Below are 17,379 nucleotides of genomic sequence, written 5' to 3' on the forward strand. Positions count from 1 at the left end.
TTGTTTCCAGACCGCTGATCATCGTGGTTGCCCTCCTCTGAACACGCTCCAGCTTGCCTGCGTCCTTCTTGAATTGTGGAGCCCAGAATGCAGCCGGTATTGGGCTAGATGGACCAGTCCACTGACACTATATAACACTTTTATATGTACTACCAAATTATGATTATCCCATGGAAGAGCAGAGTGACTTCTTTCCCATTCCCACAAACACAAAAGCCCAATTCACTGGCTCGAATTGAAATGTTTATTAAGATTGAACTGTAGAACAATGGATCGAACACATGTAAATGTGAAATAGTGGTTTTTGTTTTTTTAACTCTACATTCAGCCATTTCTATCCATAAATGGAAACAAAATTATACAAACAGACCAAAAGTGCAGAACAGTTAAACTGTTTCTCATGCAACAAGTCTTTACCATAACAACCAGAAAAGAAAGCTCTGTGTTGAAATCAAATCCCAGAACGTTATGCCATCTAATCCACACAGACACATTCATCTGTCACATTTCTATTTTGTTATCCCTTTTTCCTCATTAAACTTGAAACATTATGTGTTTAACACACGCTTATAAACATTGCTAAACTCAGCAAGAGCTAGTATAGTGCCCCAACTTAATAAGTTGATAAAAAAGAAGTTGTCTTATGGCCAGTTCACAACGGAACTAAATATATATATTTACTTATATTTTTCATTATGAGATGCCTATATGCAGCTTTTCAGTAGGTGAGGCATTTTTTTTTTAATATTCAGTTGGCCATTTGGCTACCAAGAAGGTTTCAGGTCCATCTTGCAATAGAAATTACACAATAACAAAACACTTAATTTGGATCAGGCTAATAGAATCATATTCCCCAGTAGAATATTGTGCATGTAATGAATTGCAAACCATATTTCAAGGTTAACTCTAACTCAAGCCTAGAGAGGCCTAAGTCTTTTCAGTGTGGTTTCCTATTTTCTGAAAAAGCAAGACATCTTGAAATCATCTTTACGTTTGATCAATACAATGAGTTCTTTCCTATCTTGAAGAATCAAGGAATTTACACTGGGAACCTGACGTATTTTTCTGGGAACTTTATTACCTGGGCATTCATAGTCCATTTACTGAAAGCTACCCAGAAAATGTGTAGTCCCCTATTATGCCCTTGTGTAGATCAGAAATTGACACATTGGGCAAGTAAGAGACCTGTTGGGTAACATTTTGAAGCCTTAGGAAAATTTGTAGAATAATTCGAAAATTACATCAGCGCTGCCAGTACAGACCTTGAGAGATTTCTTGTATCTGTAATGAGATGTTTAGAAGGAATTCTAGCAGCATGAGCTTGTTTCCTAACTGTCCACAGTGAGAAGAGAAGCCACTCCAGGCAGAAGACTCCCTTTGGGCAACTCTTAAAGGTACTGGAACCCTCTTGGGCTGTGTCCACATGTGGACTTGCACATGTGTCTTACTCCTGCAACGTGATCAAGGCAAGCCCATGAACCATAAACTGTGCAGAAATCCAGTTACTGTTCACAGCCTGTACACAGAGCATCTTGCACAGGTGGGACAAATTTGCACGGCAGAGTTTTGCGCTTTATTGCAGACCGAGGTATTTATTCCCATGACTGTAAAAAGGAAGTTTGGGGCACGTTGTTCAGCGTCAAAATTGGGGGTGAGTTCCTGCTCGTAAGACTCATCTGACTCTTGTACCAGAAGGAAACCATTACCTATCTGAATTAAATTGCCTGGTGGGAGTTATGCAAGTAGAATTCCCTTACAAGACGCTGAGACCCTCCCTCAAAGAAAGAGTGGTATAGCCAGTGTTTTAACAGAGGGTGCATCTGCAATAAAACTTTTACTTTGTGTGCAACATGGAAACAGAACTCTAGGTAGATCACCTTTTTTTGTATTTGCAAATGACTTTTCTTCTTCTTCAATGCAGTCTTTAAAATCCTGTAGCTTAGCATTTTCTTGCAGAAATCACTGCTTTAGGACTGTACTTGAAAGCCTAAGAATCTACAGTCAGGAGAAGATTAAAAAAAATTGCTATCCTTCCCACCCCCCTCCCTTTTCACAACACAGTCATTGTTTTCCAATTCTGTGCAACATTTGGTGTCCGTTACATTTATTTGGCCTATTAACAGAAAACAAAGAGAGCTGCAAATGAATAAAAAAACCAAATAACCTTTTCCACAAAAGACACTTCAGGTACTTAAGTTGCTACATGTGCTTGGCAGGGGAGTCATGCGGGATTTTGGGTTGTGTACGAAGCAACAAATGGATCTAAGTCATAGCTGATTTGCAACTTGTTAGCAGGTGGTGGACAGCTGTAGTGAAAATTGTGTTGCAATGTATAGGGGACAAGAACAGCCATAGGAAGGGGGTTTGGGCCAAAGCCGTTTCTTTTTAGGTAAAGAAAAAGCTTTCAGTGACTGAATGGCAAAAAGGTATATCCAGGTGGTGCCAAACAGCCGGGTATGCTTCCAAACGGAGCTGTAAATACGAAACACTCGGCTTTCAGCGATCACAAAGTGCTTCACAGTGGAGGGCCTGGTTTGCCTCCTGACAAAAGAAATTAAGATGTACTGTGGCATAACAACTTCACCTTCTCCCTCCATGTCATGAAAGAGGGCTTTAAACAGGCATTATAAACCTTCTTTCAAAAAACATGGAACTGGGCTCTAACGGCTCTAACCTGCTACAAAGATCTTTTATGATTCTGTGCAGCTAAAATCAGATGAGGAATCTGTCACTCAGGGTACAGTTCAGTTCTGTATTGTGAACCTGATGCTGCAATTTTGCCACAGTCCTATCAAATAGCAAAATTAACTCAAAACTAGAGGGAAGGGATTGATGGCTGGCATGGCCACCATCCTAGCCATAGCCCAGTCTCCTTAAAATGTAGCACAAGGACCATCCGCTAGACGTATCTCCGTAGGAGCCAACAAAGAGAACAGAGAAAAAGGCAGCACTTCCCAGCACAGGGAGTCCTCCGTTGAGGCTGCCTCCTTTGCACATCTTTTCTTTATATTTCCCAATTTCAAGGAATGGGCTAAATTAAAAAGCACTGGATAGGACAAATTCCAATCTAAATATGGGTTGTTTGCTACAGCCTCAATAGCCTTTTTCTCCTAAGGCTGAGGGAGGATTAAGTTTCTACGTGCCTCGGTTGGTAACCCTGAAACAAGTCTGGATGACAGAACAGATAGGCAGAAGATTATAAAGAGTATTTGGGTAAAAGTCCCCATGTGCAAATAAGAAGCCATTTCTTTAAAAAGAAAAGATTATTGCTTTTCTCTCTCTCCAAAGTCATCCTAAATTAACAATCTTGTCTAAGTCCGGTTGGATGTCGTCACTGGAATTCTATTTCTATAACTTCTAAAAAAAGGTTACATTCAGCCCTCTCAAATCCTATAAAATTCAAGAGATGTTGCCTTAACAATCAGGTAGCTGATGCCAGTGACAGAAGAACTCCAGGGTGAAATGTGGTTGAATTCTGAAGATGAAGATGGTACGTATCAAAACCAAAGAGAACATCCCTTCATTTAAAGGGTAAGAGGCAAGCTAAATAAACGAAGTCCATGTGTATAGCCAACGAAAGCCATTTACCCACCGCAACTTCCCTTAAGGAATCCTGAAAAAGGGACGGCTGCCCGGATGTTGGGAATTCTGTTGGAGATCTAAAGCCCAATACAGAACTACAGTTCCAGGTCCCTTTGATAGGAAGCCAAGCTACTTGGGAGTCTGAGCTGCAAATATACCTGTCAATCGGCAGTGTACTGGCAATGGCATGCCTAATCTTCTTCCCCCTAATCTTCTGCCTAACCAAAGTTAAGACATTTTCGAACTATGCTTGTTCAGTTCAGTACAGCTCAGCTTGAACGTGGGCATCAGAAGATATCAAATGGGACGGACATAAACCTCATGTTGGTTTTTTACCAACGTGGGATAAAGTCACTTGTAGACTTGCACAAAGCAAAGTGTACACAGCTCTCAGGTAGAAATGAGACTTGACCTTCCAAAGCATAGGAGGGTCTATGCTTAAGCCGAGATGATGACATTACTAAGGACCAGTTAGGCCAAGCTTATGACAAGTCATTTGTGTGTCTCTCCAGACACCAGTTTGGCTTCAGACTTATTCAGTGACTTGAAAATCTAACTCAAGAAGCAGTTATCTCTTTGGTCTGGTGTTCTTTTAACAAGAGTTGCAGAAAGATCAGACAGCAACCAAAAACATGGCACATTTCTTCCAGTGGGATGTTTAGAATTCATTCAGGATCTGGCATTCCGGCTTCTGACAGAACCAACAGTGAAATTAAAATGGCGGTCGAGCGATTGCGGAACTAGTCAGGAAGCATAAGGTGATGGGACCTAAGAAGAGACCAGGAACTTCTGGCTTTCATTTACCCTTAGAAGCATGTAAGATTCAAGTCCTCTGAAGACAACACATGTTTGGAAAAAACAGAATCAACATTTGCCCTCCTAACCCTGAACAGTTTTGGCAGAGGTTCACTAAACCAGCTGAAAAACAGCCTTCAAGGAAGAGAAAAGTCAAGGCAGAAATACCTGCAATTAAAATTGCATCAAAGGTAGAGTCAATTGAAGGGGTGACTAGTTTAAAAACACCCCCCCCCCTTTACAATGTAAGACAGGGTCAACCAAGAAGCAGTGACTTCCTATTTTTAAAAGCCACCAAGTGCTGCTTGGTGGAATCCTTTCAGAAAAAGGTAAACTTTTAGGATTCAAATAGTTATTTTCAAATAGTATGTTGCTGAACAAGTTTTCAAAATAAAAGCCACTTCCATGGTGAAGCAAAGGCTGCCTTGTGGTGAGGTGCGGCGAACACCATAAATCGTCATGAGGATGAAAACACTCTTAGCTAAAGGCTCCTGCAAGATTTATTTCATTTCTTGGATTACTTCAGTAGTATTATGCTGTCCTCTGAAAACAAGTTTCAAACGAAATGCTCCAAATAACAATCTTTTGAGGAAAACCGAAAGTAAAGCGGAGTATTTCTTCGGACATTTAAAAAATCGCTTTGTGAAGCCCCGTATAAAATGTGGTGAGAAAAGCACAGGGAAGGACCAAACAGATGCTGCTGAACACTCTAAAGATGCAGCAAGACGATTATCGCTTTAGCTATGTAAGACATACATTTTCTTTTTTAAATACATTGACAATTCAAGTAATTTATTAAAAACTGTTTTTATTATGAAATATATATTTATATATATATATATATAGAGAGAGAGAGAGAGATTGATTTGCTTTTGAATTACTATATTTGCAGCATGGCTCAACGCATGCATTTTAAAGTACTGCATTTTAAATAGGTAAGTTTGAGGCAGCGGAAATATCACGACAGCAGCTTGGACTGCCGCCCTCAGCCTCAGAAGTAGCTGCAGCCTCTTCGACTTGCGTTCTCTGCAGGTGTAAAGGGAACGTTCAAGGGCACTCCCTCTTCCTTCAGATGAGAGGAACTCTCTAAACTGCCTCTTCCCAATGGGATCCTCTAAGGGATTGTTAATTCCCAGCATTGACTTGGTGTGGTGTAGAGTCTGACCTACTAATGATGTGGCCTGTGCTGAAAAAGACAAACGGTTGTCTCCTTTGTGTGTGTGTTACCGCTATTGTCCTGAAACCAGTACTCCGTCTAAGTGGGGAAGGTGGGAGATCAGGGGAAGGAGTTGGGGTTGAAAGGAATGGAGGGTTCCAGCAATACAATTCCTGGACCATGGAAAAATTAACAGCATTTTTTAAACGTTGGATTCTTTTAAGGCCCAAAGCTGTTCCAAGATACATTTTTTTAAACACAAACAAACACGTAGCCGCACACGCACACACTCCTGGCTGCAATATCAGAGGTAGGCCTTTGGTTTTTGCCCGCCGTAGCGAGACTACCTTTTAAAAACTCAGCTATCGCCGTTTCCAGCCCAGAAGTTCCGAAAAAGTGCAATCGACAACCCCTTCTAAACAAGGGAACCCTCACGAACCCATTTGAAGAAACCGACAAAGCCGTTTCATCGTCACAAAGGAGATCATTGGCTTTCAAATGCCACTATAACAAAACAAAACAAGAAAAAATATTCAAATTTGACCAGCTCCCTGGCAAAAATGGTCACAGCGTATTTCACTGCCGTCTGAAGCCCTGCTGAAAGTCCTCCTTCTCAACTGCCCAAACCAGCTCAATAGCAAACAGATCCCGCTCCAGGAACTGTGGCAAACAACAGCCATCGGAGACAAATGTTTTTAACAGCTTGAATTAGAAAAATTAATTGACAGCAGTTCTTGCAGGAGCTGCTGCAATATGTTCAAAATAAGTCTGGTACAAAATAGCAATTGCCCCCCGAATAATGAAATCCAGACTAAGGTTCAAAAGCGGAGGGGGGACGACGACACAAAGAACTGAAGCTGTCAGACTCATGTCGCATTGATTCTAAAATACACAACTTGATCAATGCAACTGGTTCTCCTATTAAAGTTGCAAGGTCCAAACGGATCAGACCCAAACAAAAGGAAAACAGGAGCCTCTACGCAAAAGCTGCAGCCAGAATTGCTTTTGCAGAATTGCAGTCTAAAAAAAAATTAAAAATGCAAAAAATTAATGGTCCAAATGGATAATTTGAGAATTTTGAAAATATGCCATGCCGTCTTAAACCGTCCCCTCCCCACCCTGCCGTTTTCCTGCCCACTGATAAAAGTCATCTGGGAAACCCAAGTGCATTTTTCTTCATTAAAAATACTTCTAAGTAAGAAGATTTTTCTGGATTGTAAAGAAAGCAATCAGCATCAAAGCTACCTATTCAAGGCTATCCTAGCACTATGCAATTTCATCTACATTTTGCATGAAAAGAACTATTTAATCCATTGCCTCGAGTCAAACAGCAAGGATGTCTTTTGAAAGTTCAGATTTTGCTCTTAACAATGTCCCGATTCATGCACCTGAATTGCTTGGAATGTGTGTGAATGATGGCGATTCATTCAAACGATTGATTCGCTTTCTACTTCGGATGCGGCAGCTTCCTTTCGACCCAGCTTTATCACGGTTGGCTTCTCCTCTTTCACGCCGTTGCTTTCCGTCGGTTTGGGAGGGGCGAGCCCTTTCTGTTCCTCCTTTGCGCTCTCGCCAACTTCAGGGTAAATCACCAAGGAGGTGGCCGTCAGGAAGCCCAGGAAAGAGCCCACGGAAGCGACCATCGGGATGACCCGGACTGTGCCCACAACATCCACCACTCCTCCGAGCGCGGAGGCCACCAGGATTTGGGAGATGTAGACCTGGCAGGACAAAATGGCGCAGTCTATGCCAAACCCTCGCTTTGAGTTTCCGGGGCTGTGGTGGATATACTGAAAGAAGGAAAAAACAACAAAACCACACAAAATAGGTTGAAGTATGGTCCATGAAGTCGCGAAGAGTCGGAAGCGACTGAACGAATAGACAACAACAATGTCTCAAATTACAACACTTGGGCCATTGGGGGGGGGGGGCGTTTGGCCCATCACCCTGGGGATGGTAGTAGTTGGAAACTGACAACACTAAAATGCTGCAGCACGGCCTGTACCTAGCGAGAACAGGACAGGATATGAGAAAAGTATGACGGGAGAGACTTTGGTTGAACGTAAGAAAAATATTTGTTCTTGTGGTCTTTAATGCATCAGCCCCCACACTGACGCTAAATAAAAATAGCCACTACAGTGCAGCTTCAGTAACGCACATGGGGAGGGGGAGGCACAGCTCAGTGGTGGCGCATGTGTTTTGCATGCCAAAGGATCTAGCTTCAGTCATCATAAACTCAGACAGCAGGCCTGGGAGGGCCATTGCCAGTAGTCTGACTAGTCCGCACTGGGCTAGATGGTCAGAGCAGCTTTATGGGGGCTGTATATTGCAGAGATGTCTAGGGAATCCTTCCCAAGAAGGACCTCTCTCTGGATGCTCAGGGGGAAGGTATAAGCTCTTCTGCTGCCCAGTAGCGCAGGACATTGGCTTTACAGTTCGGAGCAGCTTACTTCAACCTGGTGCCCTCCAGATGTTTTGGACCAAGTCCCATCAGCCCCAACCAGCATGGCCAATACTCAGGAATGCCAGGAGTTGTAGTCTAAAACATCTGGAGAGCACCAGGTCAGGGAAGGCTACACTAGAGAGCCCTTTTAACTGTCTGCTTCCAAGGACCCTTGCTAATGGTGCAGACCGCGATGTGTGCACCAGCTTTATGCTGGGGCTAGAAAGAAAGAAACGCTCATGATTTGTACCCACGTCATTTCCCTTGTTTGTGCACGTCCTCCAAACCAAGAAAAGAAGCATGACATGCCTCAAAGGAACATGCCACGTATGAGGATGGGGCAGACCATAGCTCAAGGATGGAGCACATGCCTGGCAGGCAGAAAGGTCCCGCGTTCAATCCCCAGCACTTGCAATTCAAAGTGGGGCTGTCCTCCGCTTCGCATCGGAGCATAGAAGCGATAGCGAGGTGGCCTGATTCGCCTCCAACAAAGGCAGAGATGAAGCGGGTTGGGGGGGGGGCTGCGGATCGAGGCAAAGAGGATCGAGACCAAGTGGATCCTTCGCTCAAAAAAAAAGGTAAGTGGGGGCTTACCTGGTGATACCGCCGGTTTTTTGTGAACCGCCCAGAGAGCATTTTGTGAACCGCCCAGAGAGCTTCGGCTATTGGGCGGTATAAAAATGTAATAAATAAATAAATAAATAAATAAATAGATACCGCAGTCCGTGCGGTGACGGCGGCAGAGCCAGGTAAGGGGGCAGAGGGAGGGGGGCTTACCTGCCTCTGTCGCAGTCTGGCGTTGGCTTCACCTGAGGCTCAAACCGGAAGACCAGGCTGCAAGCGCGGCCTGCCCTTCTGCTTTGAGCTTCGGCCTCAGGTGAAGCCGCCGGCGGAACGCAACCGATACAGGTAAGGGGGGAGGAGGAAGGGGGCCTTACCTGGCACCGGCGCCGCCACCGCAGTCCATGCAGCCCTGGCAGCAGAGCCAGGTAAGGGGACAGGGTCTTAACTGAGTCCGTCGTGTTCTGGCAGTGGCTTCACCTGAGGCTGAGGCTCAAACCGGAAGACCAGGCCGCAACCGCGGCCTGGTCTTCTGGTTTGAGTCCTCGGGCTCAGTTGAAGCAGCCGCCGGATTGTGATGGACGCAGGTAAGGAGGGCCTCACCTGGCGCCGCCGCCGCTGTGGAGCTCCGATTCAGAGCTGGAGCTTTGCAGAGGAGCGGAGCGGGCCGTAGGTGGATCGACGCGGGGCGGAGCGGGCCCGATCCAGAATTTGCGGATCAGATAGGGGTGCGTGTGTCCGTGCACAGCCCTAATTCAGAGGCTCTCGCGTAGCAGGGCTGGGGGAGACCCGAGAGAGCCAAAGACCCGAGAGAGCCGCTGCCAGATGGAAGAGGCGGTTGTGGGCGAGAAGGACCAATGGACGGACTCAGAATGTGCAGGTCCAGATGTTCGGACAGCTCTTGTCCAACTCAATATCCTTCAGCACAACAGGGGGGAAATGCGCACCAGGTGAACTGCTGCATACCTCCTTGATGTCGTGGTATTGCCCCAGAAGTGCGTAGGGACAGTAGGAGATACTCATGGAGACGATTCCCATTGTGCTGATCATGATCATGGCCACGTACACGTTGGGAAACATGGCCATCACTGCGGTGCCAATGGAGAATCCCAGCGTGCCCAGGATGTAGATCACTCTTATGCTAAGGTCGTAGTTGTCCAAGTATTTCTGTAGCAAGGCTGCAAAAGGGTTAAACAAAGATTGCAATTCATGAGAACGAGCCCGATGCCCGTAGCCCCTTGGGCTCCTTCCCTGAGCAGGTGGGGCCACCTGTAGGCTTACTGACCCTTCCTCAACTGGTCTTTAAGCCTTTCCCTTCCCTCTCCATTGCCCCCATCTGCTCCATTTCTGGCCGCCCTGTTTCCGCACAAGACCGTGGACGCATGTGCAAATGGGCAGTCTACGTGGCAGCCAAATCCAAATTGAGAGAAGCGGTGGCAGCTAGTAGGGGCACAGGGAAGGGGACGTTCTGTCCTGCGGGAAGGGCTGCGCGGCTCCCTGGTGGAGCAACTCCTTTGCCTGAAGGGAGGTCCCAGGTTCAATCTCCAATATTTGGAGAGTGAACCTGGGACCACCCCTGTCTGAAACCCTGGAGAGGTGCTACCAGCCAGTGCAGACACTATTATGGGCTAGATGGGCCAATGATCTGACTCGGTAGAAGGCAGCTTCCGAAGTTAATTAATAGGTTTTTGTTCTGCGATTGTATTTCATTGTGCACGTACTTTCTAAAGTGCAAGCAGTCCACCCGAGTTAACTAGGCTCTCATAACCACAAATGTTTTTACGGCACGTCTTCATGGATGAAGACAGAACTCACCTAAATTTCACACTGGCCATGGGGATGCGCGTGACTGTGGTGAAGTTCTCATTCCTGCCCATATTATCTAGCGGAACTCACCACATCAACGGTGCATCTATGCCAATGGCATTTTTGTTCGTAACAGGGAGATGGGGTTGGACTCAATGGCCTTATAGGCCCCCTTCCAACTCTACTATTCTATGATTCCATCATGGACCCAGTTCCTGTGGTAGGGTCTACGAGATTCCTCCCCCAACCTGGTGCCTTTCAGATGCCTTGGACTGCAAACCCCATCATTCCCAGCCACTGAATGATGGGAGTTGTAGTCCAACACATCTAGAGGGTGCCAGGTTTGTGGCGGCTGTATTAGATGATGTACAGATGATGTACAGATGATTAGATGATGGTGAGGGGAGGAATTCACTACAGGGTTGCTGAACCCCCGGGGCAAATAGGATCTAGAAGAGCTTTATGTTCAGAGGCGGAGCTTTTAAAATACCTTGGCGGCTATTGACCACCCAAGTTTTAATATCCTTTTCCTACCAGCATACAACTGGCTCATGAAGTCTTGATCTCTCCCTTTAAAACATAAAGCTTTTCTTTTGCTAACCTCCGGTTGACTGACATACAGTCCTCCTCAAACTCCCCGAGCTGGTTTGCACGATAACCGCAGCCCACGTTGGCTTATTTAAGCTTATTTAAGCCAGGGTGGGTTGCAGTGCATGCTGGCGCCACTTCGGAATATTCAGCCACAGCTTGTCACGTCATCCGAATTAAGCAAGGGTGCGTTGTTGGGTTCAGCGAGAGTGGGTTGTGGGCGTGGTTGGAAAACTACCCAGAACTCAACCTCTGTTTTAGGGTTGTGAGTAGTTGCTTAACCACGCCAACAACCCATCCTCACCGGTTTTGGACTACGCGGTAAGCTGCACCTGCAGCTTGAATACTCAAAATGGCTGCCCAGCCACGTTGCCCTTCTAAATAAGCCACGGTGGGCTGCTTGATCATGTGAACCAGCCTGTCTCAGGCCTTGCCTTAGCACTCTGTGGGACGCGGTTTTTCAACGGTTGGCCCAGAACCTCTTACCTGAACACACAGCAGCAGTAGCAGCATAGATAACCAGTCCCCAGCAGCCCATCTGAACACCTGCATTGTAGGCCTGCAATTCGGTAGAATTAGAAGGAGCCTGCAGGAAAACAATGAAGATTTATTCAAGGGCCACATTCACTGCAGCAGCCTTGCAAACAAGCCCACAGAATTTATTGTTCATTCCACCAGCTTGCTGGGCCAGGTGTACCTACGTTCTCCTTTTATTTATTTATCTAGATTATTTTTTAACCTGCTTTAAAAAGAAACGTTCTCAAAACAGCGTACTTAAAAAGGAACATAAAGACGAAAATAAATCAGCTACAACACGATACAGTTTTAGGCTACAAATAAGAAAGAACCAAACTTTCACAACACTTTCCTGCCTGGATGCCAAGAGGTGACTTTCCACACATCGTAGGAAACCAGGCAAGGGACTATTAAAATAAGTTTGAACTCAATAACTATTCTGGCAATTTTCTTTTCAGCAATGCTATTTAGGCTGGTTTAATTTGCAAGGGATGCTAAATATGAGTTGAGAAGAGAGCTGGACAACCATCTGTCAGGGATGCTTTAGGGTGGATTCCTGCATTGAGCAGGGGGTTGGACTAGATGGCCTTGTAGGCCCCTTCCAACTCTACTATTCTATGATACCTCAGAATAAATAGGATTGCTTGTACAAGTTTGCTTGAATGAATGCATTTCTATTGGGCTTTAGTGAATAACTTTACAGATTGGCTTATTACTCAAGGACCTGTTAATCTCATTGAGGCGAACTTCATTCCCCCTGAGCAACCAGGATGATCAGGGGTCTGGAAACAAAGCCCTATGAAGAGAGACTGAAAGAATTGGGCACGTTTAGCCTGGAGAAGAGAAGATTGAGGGGAGACATGATAGCACTCTTCAAATACTTAAAAGGTTGTCACACAGAGGAGGGCCAGGATCTCTTCTCGATCCTCCCAGAGTGCAGGACACGGAATAACGGGCTCAAGTTGCAGGAAGCCAGATTCCAGCTGGACATCAGGAAAAACTTCCTGACTGTTAGAGCAGTACGACAACGGAATCAGTTACCTAGGGAGGTTGTGGGCTCTCCCACACTAGAGGCCTTCAAGAGGCAGCTGGACAACCCTCTGTCAGGGATGCTTTAGGGTGGATTCCTGCATTGAGCAGGGGGTTGGACTCGATGGCCTTGTAGGCCCCTTCCAGCTCTGCTATTCTATGACTCTATGAATTTCTCTTTCAAAAAATCTGTCTTGACCACAAGGACATAAAAAGCAAACTCAACTAGACGCTTGGCAGATGGGATGTTAACTTGGAAAGGTCTACCAGATGACTTGAGGGAGACATTTGAACACTTGTAGGTAACCGAAAAGAATTCACAGAACGGCAGGCACCAGATCAGCCCCCAAACCCCATACGGGCTGTTGAATGAAAAGCAGATTGTGCCTGCAGAGCAAATAGTTAACAGGACCCAGGCCAAACGCTCCAGCAGATCAGCAACATTTCTCCCTTTCATATCAGCAGCCAATCTGACCTGATACATTTGGAGTCTTCACTGATCTCAAATACGGCATTCTAATCTTACGGGCCTTAATTGGGAAGGACCATAGCCCAGTGGCAGAGCCCCTGCTGGGCATGCAGAAGGTCCCAGGTTTGATCCCAGGTATCTCCAGGTAGGACTGGAAAACACTCCTGCCTGAAACCCTGGAGAGGCATTGCTGCCAGTCAGTGTCGACAATACTGGCCTAGATGGGCCAATGGTCATGAGGATGCAAGTTCGACCCTGTGTATCATGTATCACAGAGGAATAGGGCTACCCGTATCAGGCCCAATACACTGGAGACAGAGTTGGGAAGCATCTGTGCAGCCCACACCTCATCCCAGGCTGTGTCGCTGACTATAGCTCCAACTTCTGTGTTAGGCCACTCTGACCATGTTGCTCCACTTCTGAAATCTCTTCATTGGCTTCCTATTCACCTCAGAATCCAATATAAACTTCTCCTGTTGACCTACAAAGCTTTTCACAGCCTAGCTCCTTCCTATCTTTCCTCTCTCATCTCTCACTATTGCCCCGCTCGTGCTCTTTGCTCCTCTGATGCCATGTTTCTCGCCTGCCCAAGGGTCTCTACTTCCCTTGCCCGGCTTCATCCATTTTCTTCCGCTGCCCCTTACGCCTGGAACGCTCTTCCAGAACATTGGCGAACTACAAGTTCAATCGCAGTTTTTAAAGCTCAGCTAAAAACTTTTCTTTTTTCTAAAGCTTTTAAAACATGATTTTGATCTGACTTTTACACTGTTAGTTTTACTCTCCCCTGTGCCTGTTTGGTGCATTCTCTTCCCCTTCTTATTGTTTTATTATGATGCTATTAGAATGTAAGCTTATGCGGCAGGGTTTTGCTATTTTATTGTTTTACTCTGTACAGCACCATGTACACTGATGGTGCTATATAAATAATAATAATAATAATAATAATAATAATAATAATAATAATAATAATAATAGGTTCCAGGAACCTCATTAAGAGGTAGTAGCTTTTCTCCAATGTCCTTCAAAACATCTAAACAGGGGGATTAACACTGTTAATACTGTCCCCTTTAAAGTTAGCTGTGCTTGTGGCAGGAGCATCAGCCTGCCGTTTCGAGCGACATGCTCACATGCTCACGGAAGCAAACGTACTTTGCCCTTTGACGCGGCAGGCTGGTGGATCTGCTCCAAGGCAAATCACTTCAATCTGGCCCCCATCTCGGGCCTCAGCATGCTTCTCTGCTGCTCTTTGCCTCCGTGTGCCCAAACACATGAAGTGCGATGCAGAAAACAAGGGGGCACAGATCGAAGTGAAACCCAAGAGATGCTTCAGGTCAGCCACCCCGACTTCCATCCCTGTTCTATTTGGTCCCTGTGGCTGGATTTTTAAGCCACTGGCGACACATGCATATACATGAAGCCGCTGGGGGAGGTTATCCGGAGATGTGGACTGAGGTGTCATCGATATGCGGATGATACCCAGCTCTACCTTTCCTTTTCATCAAACCCAGGTGAGGCAGTGGCTGTTCTGAACCAGTGCCTGGGCACGGTAATGGACTGGATTAGGGCTAACAAACTGAGACTCAATCCAGACAAGACGGAGGTACTGTTAGCGGGTGGTTCATCTGTCCGACGAAGTGATGTTTGTCCTGTCCTGGACAGGGTTGCACTCTCCCTAGAGGATTGGGTCCGTAGTTTGGGGGTGCCCTTGGATCCAGAACTGTCACTTGAGGCAGAGGTGAACTCAGTGGCAAAGAGCACCTTTTATCAGCTTAGGTTAATATACCAACTACGCCCTTATCTGGACAGAGATAGCCTAGCTACAGTTCTCCATGCTCTGATAACCTCTCGTTTGGATTACTGCAATGCGTTATACATGGGGCTGCCTTTGAAAATGGTCCGGAAGCTTCAGCTGGTACAAAACAGGGCAGCCCGTTTACTAACAGGGACTGGCTGGCGAGATCACATTACGCCAGTCCTTTTACAACTTCATTGGCTGCCAGTCCAGGTCCGGGTCCGATTCAAAGTGCTGGTATTGACATTTAAAGCCCTAAACGGTTTGGGGTCAGGTTATTTGAAGGAACGCCTCCTCCCGTATGTACCTGCCCGGACCTTAAGATCACCTACAGGGGCCCTTCTCTGTGAGCCCCTGCCGAAGGAAGTGAGGCAGGTGGCTACTAGGAGGAGGGCCTTCTCTGCTGTGGCACCCCGGTTGTGGAATGAGCTCCCCAGAGAGGCCCGCCTGGCGCCTACACTGTACTCTTTTCGTCGCCAGTTGAAGACCTTTTCATTCTCTCAGTATTTTAACACTTAATTTTAACTTAAATGTAAATTTTACAGTTCTCTTGTATCAATTTTGCTGCGTGGTTTTATCCTGGTGGTGCTTTTTATACTGTGTTTTGTATTTGTGTTTTTAAGCTGTTGGTTGTTTTATCATGGTTTTAATTTTTGTGAACCGCCCAGAGAGCTTCGGCTACTGTGGGCGGTATAAAAATGTAATAAAATAAATAAATAAATAAATAAATAAATATGCATTGCATTTACCTTGGGGTCGCCATGGAAGATGACCTGCCCCATGAAGTCGGTATAGAAAACAGCTTCAGCGATGATGGAAAACCAGGTTAAGAGGTGGCAGACGCAAAGCCGTAGCAGTTCCTTGGGCATCTTGAGCATGGACAGCCAGAGGAGTCTGACCGTGGTTTCCGTTTCCCCTTCCTCGCTCTCCGTATCGCCGCTGGAGTTGGTCGTGCCGCTCTGGTTCCTGTGCCGATACCTCTGCCGTTGCCTCTTCTGCATGTCGTAGATATCGTTCATGCTCCGGGAGGACTTAATCAACACAATGGCATTGGCCCGCCGGAAGCGGTAGCGGTGGGAGCCGATCTTGCCGTAGTAGGAGAACGTGTACGAGGGCTGCCGGTAGAACATGTGCCTTCGCCTGCGCATGGAGTTCGACGTGCTCGACTGCTTCATGCCAATCCTAGCGTGTCCGTTCAGGAGATCTTTTGGTAGGGAGCCATTGCTGTTCGGGACTTTGGCTTCGTTCAAGTGATTATCAAGTAACATCTCCTCCTCTTTCTCGTTTTCCCTGAGGAAAGCAGACAGGCGGTTGAATTTGGACTTCATGAGTTCCTGGCTGGTGCTGTGAGGGGTGTTTGGGTAAGAAGAGTCCTGGAAAATGGAAGGCTCAATGTCATGGAGGAATAGCAGCTCGGATTCCATTTCTAGGGTGGCGTCAGGCATGTGCAGGACAGAATCGCTCTTGCTCCGCACAATGTCCACCTCGAGGAAGTCCATGTTGAGGTCTTGCTCGGACTGGACCTCGTCTGGGAACATGGAGTTGCCGTAAGGCTCTTCCTCGCTGATGACGTTCAGCCGATTCAGGGGTGGCAGGCTGCCGCTCAGCTTGACGCTCGACATGGTGTCCGCTTCGTCATCGATCCTGTCCTGCTGAGGGTTGTACTGCTCTTCTTCGATGCTGCAAAGGTGGAGGACCACAGAGACGGAGAAGATAATGGCAGCAAAGAAGAAGAGCACTTGCTCTTGGGATTGGAAGAGTTTCCCTAAGAAAGTCTGCATCCAGTCCAGGCCCCCCAACATGTAGCCGATGGCTCCTCCAAGACCTAAGGAAGAGAAGGACAACGTTATGAGGCTCCTACTTTGTGACAAGTTAAGGGGATGAGGCAGAACTCCTAAGTGGCAGCAACACAAAATAATGGGGGAACTATGGGATGAACATATGGAAACTTCTCCTTTTTACACCAAAGCATCTTCACGTCTCCTAGTTCTCAGGTCTGCAGAGCAAAACAGCACAACCAGAGCTGAGTGTACATGGCCAAATATCCCATTGTATCCGCTGTCTTTTTTGTGCTGCCACAGAATCACCTCATGCCCAGCCCTGGCTGTAGCTAACCAAGCTTAGAAGTGCAAATACTTCACAGAATCATAGAATCATAGAATAGCAGAGTTGGAAGGGGCCTACAAGGCCATCGAGTCCAACCCCGAGTCCAACTTCATTATGTTTTGAGTTCTGCCATTTCTCCAAAGAGCTCAAAGCAGCATACATGGGTCTCTCCGCCTCCCCTCCCCTTTTATCGTGCCTGAGGCTGAGAGACAACGGCTGGCGCAAGGTCACACGGTGATCTGCGTGCTGAGTGGGATTTGCGTCTGGCTCCCTGTCCTAGTCTCACACCCTAACCCAGCCTTCCTCAAGTTGGTGCCCTCTAGATGTGACAGACTGCAACTCCCAAAACATCTGGAGGGCACCAGGTTGGCACAGGCTGCCATCACTAGTACCAGCCCCTCCGCTTTGCCAGGAAAAATTGCTTTGAATAGATTCCACAGAAGAATCCTTAAATCCCACCCCTCCAATTGCCTGCATACTTGGCCAACGTCCATGGCCACCTTCCCCAGCCTGGTGCCCTCCAGATTCTTAAGACT

General features: G+C 46.5%; 1 protein-coding gene across 1 annotated transcript in view; it reads right to left on the reverse strand.

Annotated features, from left to right (window-relative positions):
* Positions 1 to 230: 230 nt before the first annotated feature.
* SLC45A4 (solute carrier family 45 member 4) overlaps positions 231 to 17,379 on the reverse strand; it is a 113,540-nt gene continuing 96,391 nt past the window's right edge. Inside the window, exons 6-9 of the mRNA XM_063131184.1 lie at positions 15,487 to 16,562; positions 11,418 to 11,517; positions 9,504 to 9,715; positions 231 to 7,323 (exon numbers count right to left, since the gene is read on the reverse strand). Of these exons, the coding sequence (XP_062987254.1) occupies positions 6,961 to 7,323; positions 9,504 to 9,715; positions 11,418 to 11,517; positions 15,487 to 16,562 (1,751 nt within the window). The 3' untranslated portion in view covers positions 231 to 6,960. The remainder of the gene's footprint in view (positions 7,324 to 9,503; positions 9,716 to 11,417; positions 11,518 to 15,486; positions 16,563 to 17,379) is intronic.

Source organism: Elgaria multicarinata, chromosome 7 (genome assembly GCF_023053635.1).
Source record: "Elgaria multicarinata webbii isolate HBS135686 ecotype San Diego chromosome 7, rElgMul1.1.pri, whole genome shotgun sequence".
In the NCBI taxonomy this organism is placed as follows: domain Eukaryota; kingdom Metazoa; phylum Chordata; class Lepidosauria; order Squamata; family Anguidae; genus Elgaria; species Elgaria multicarinata.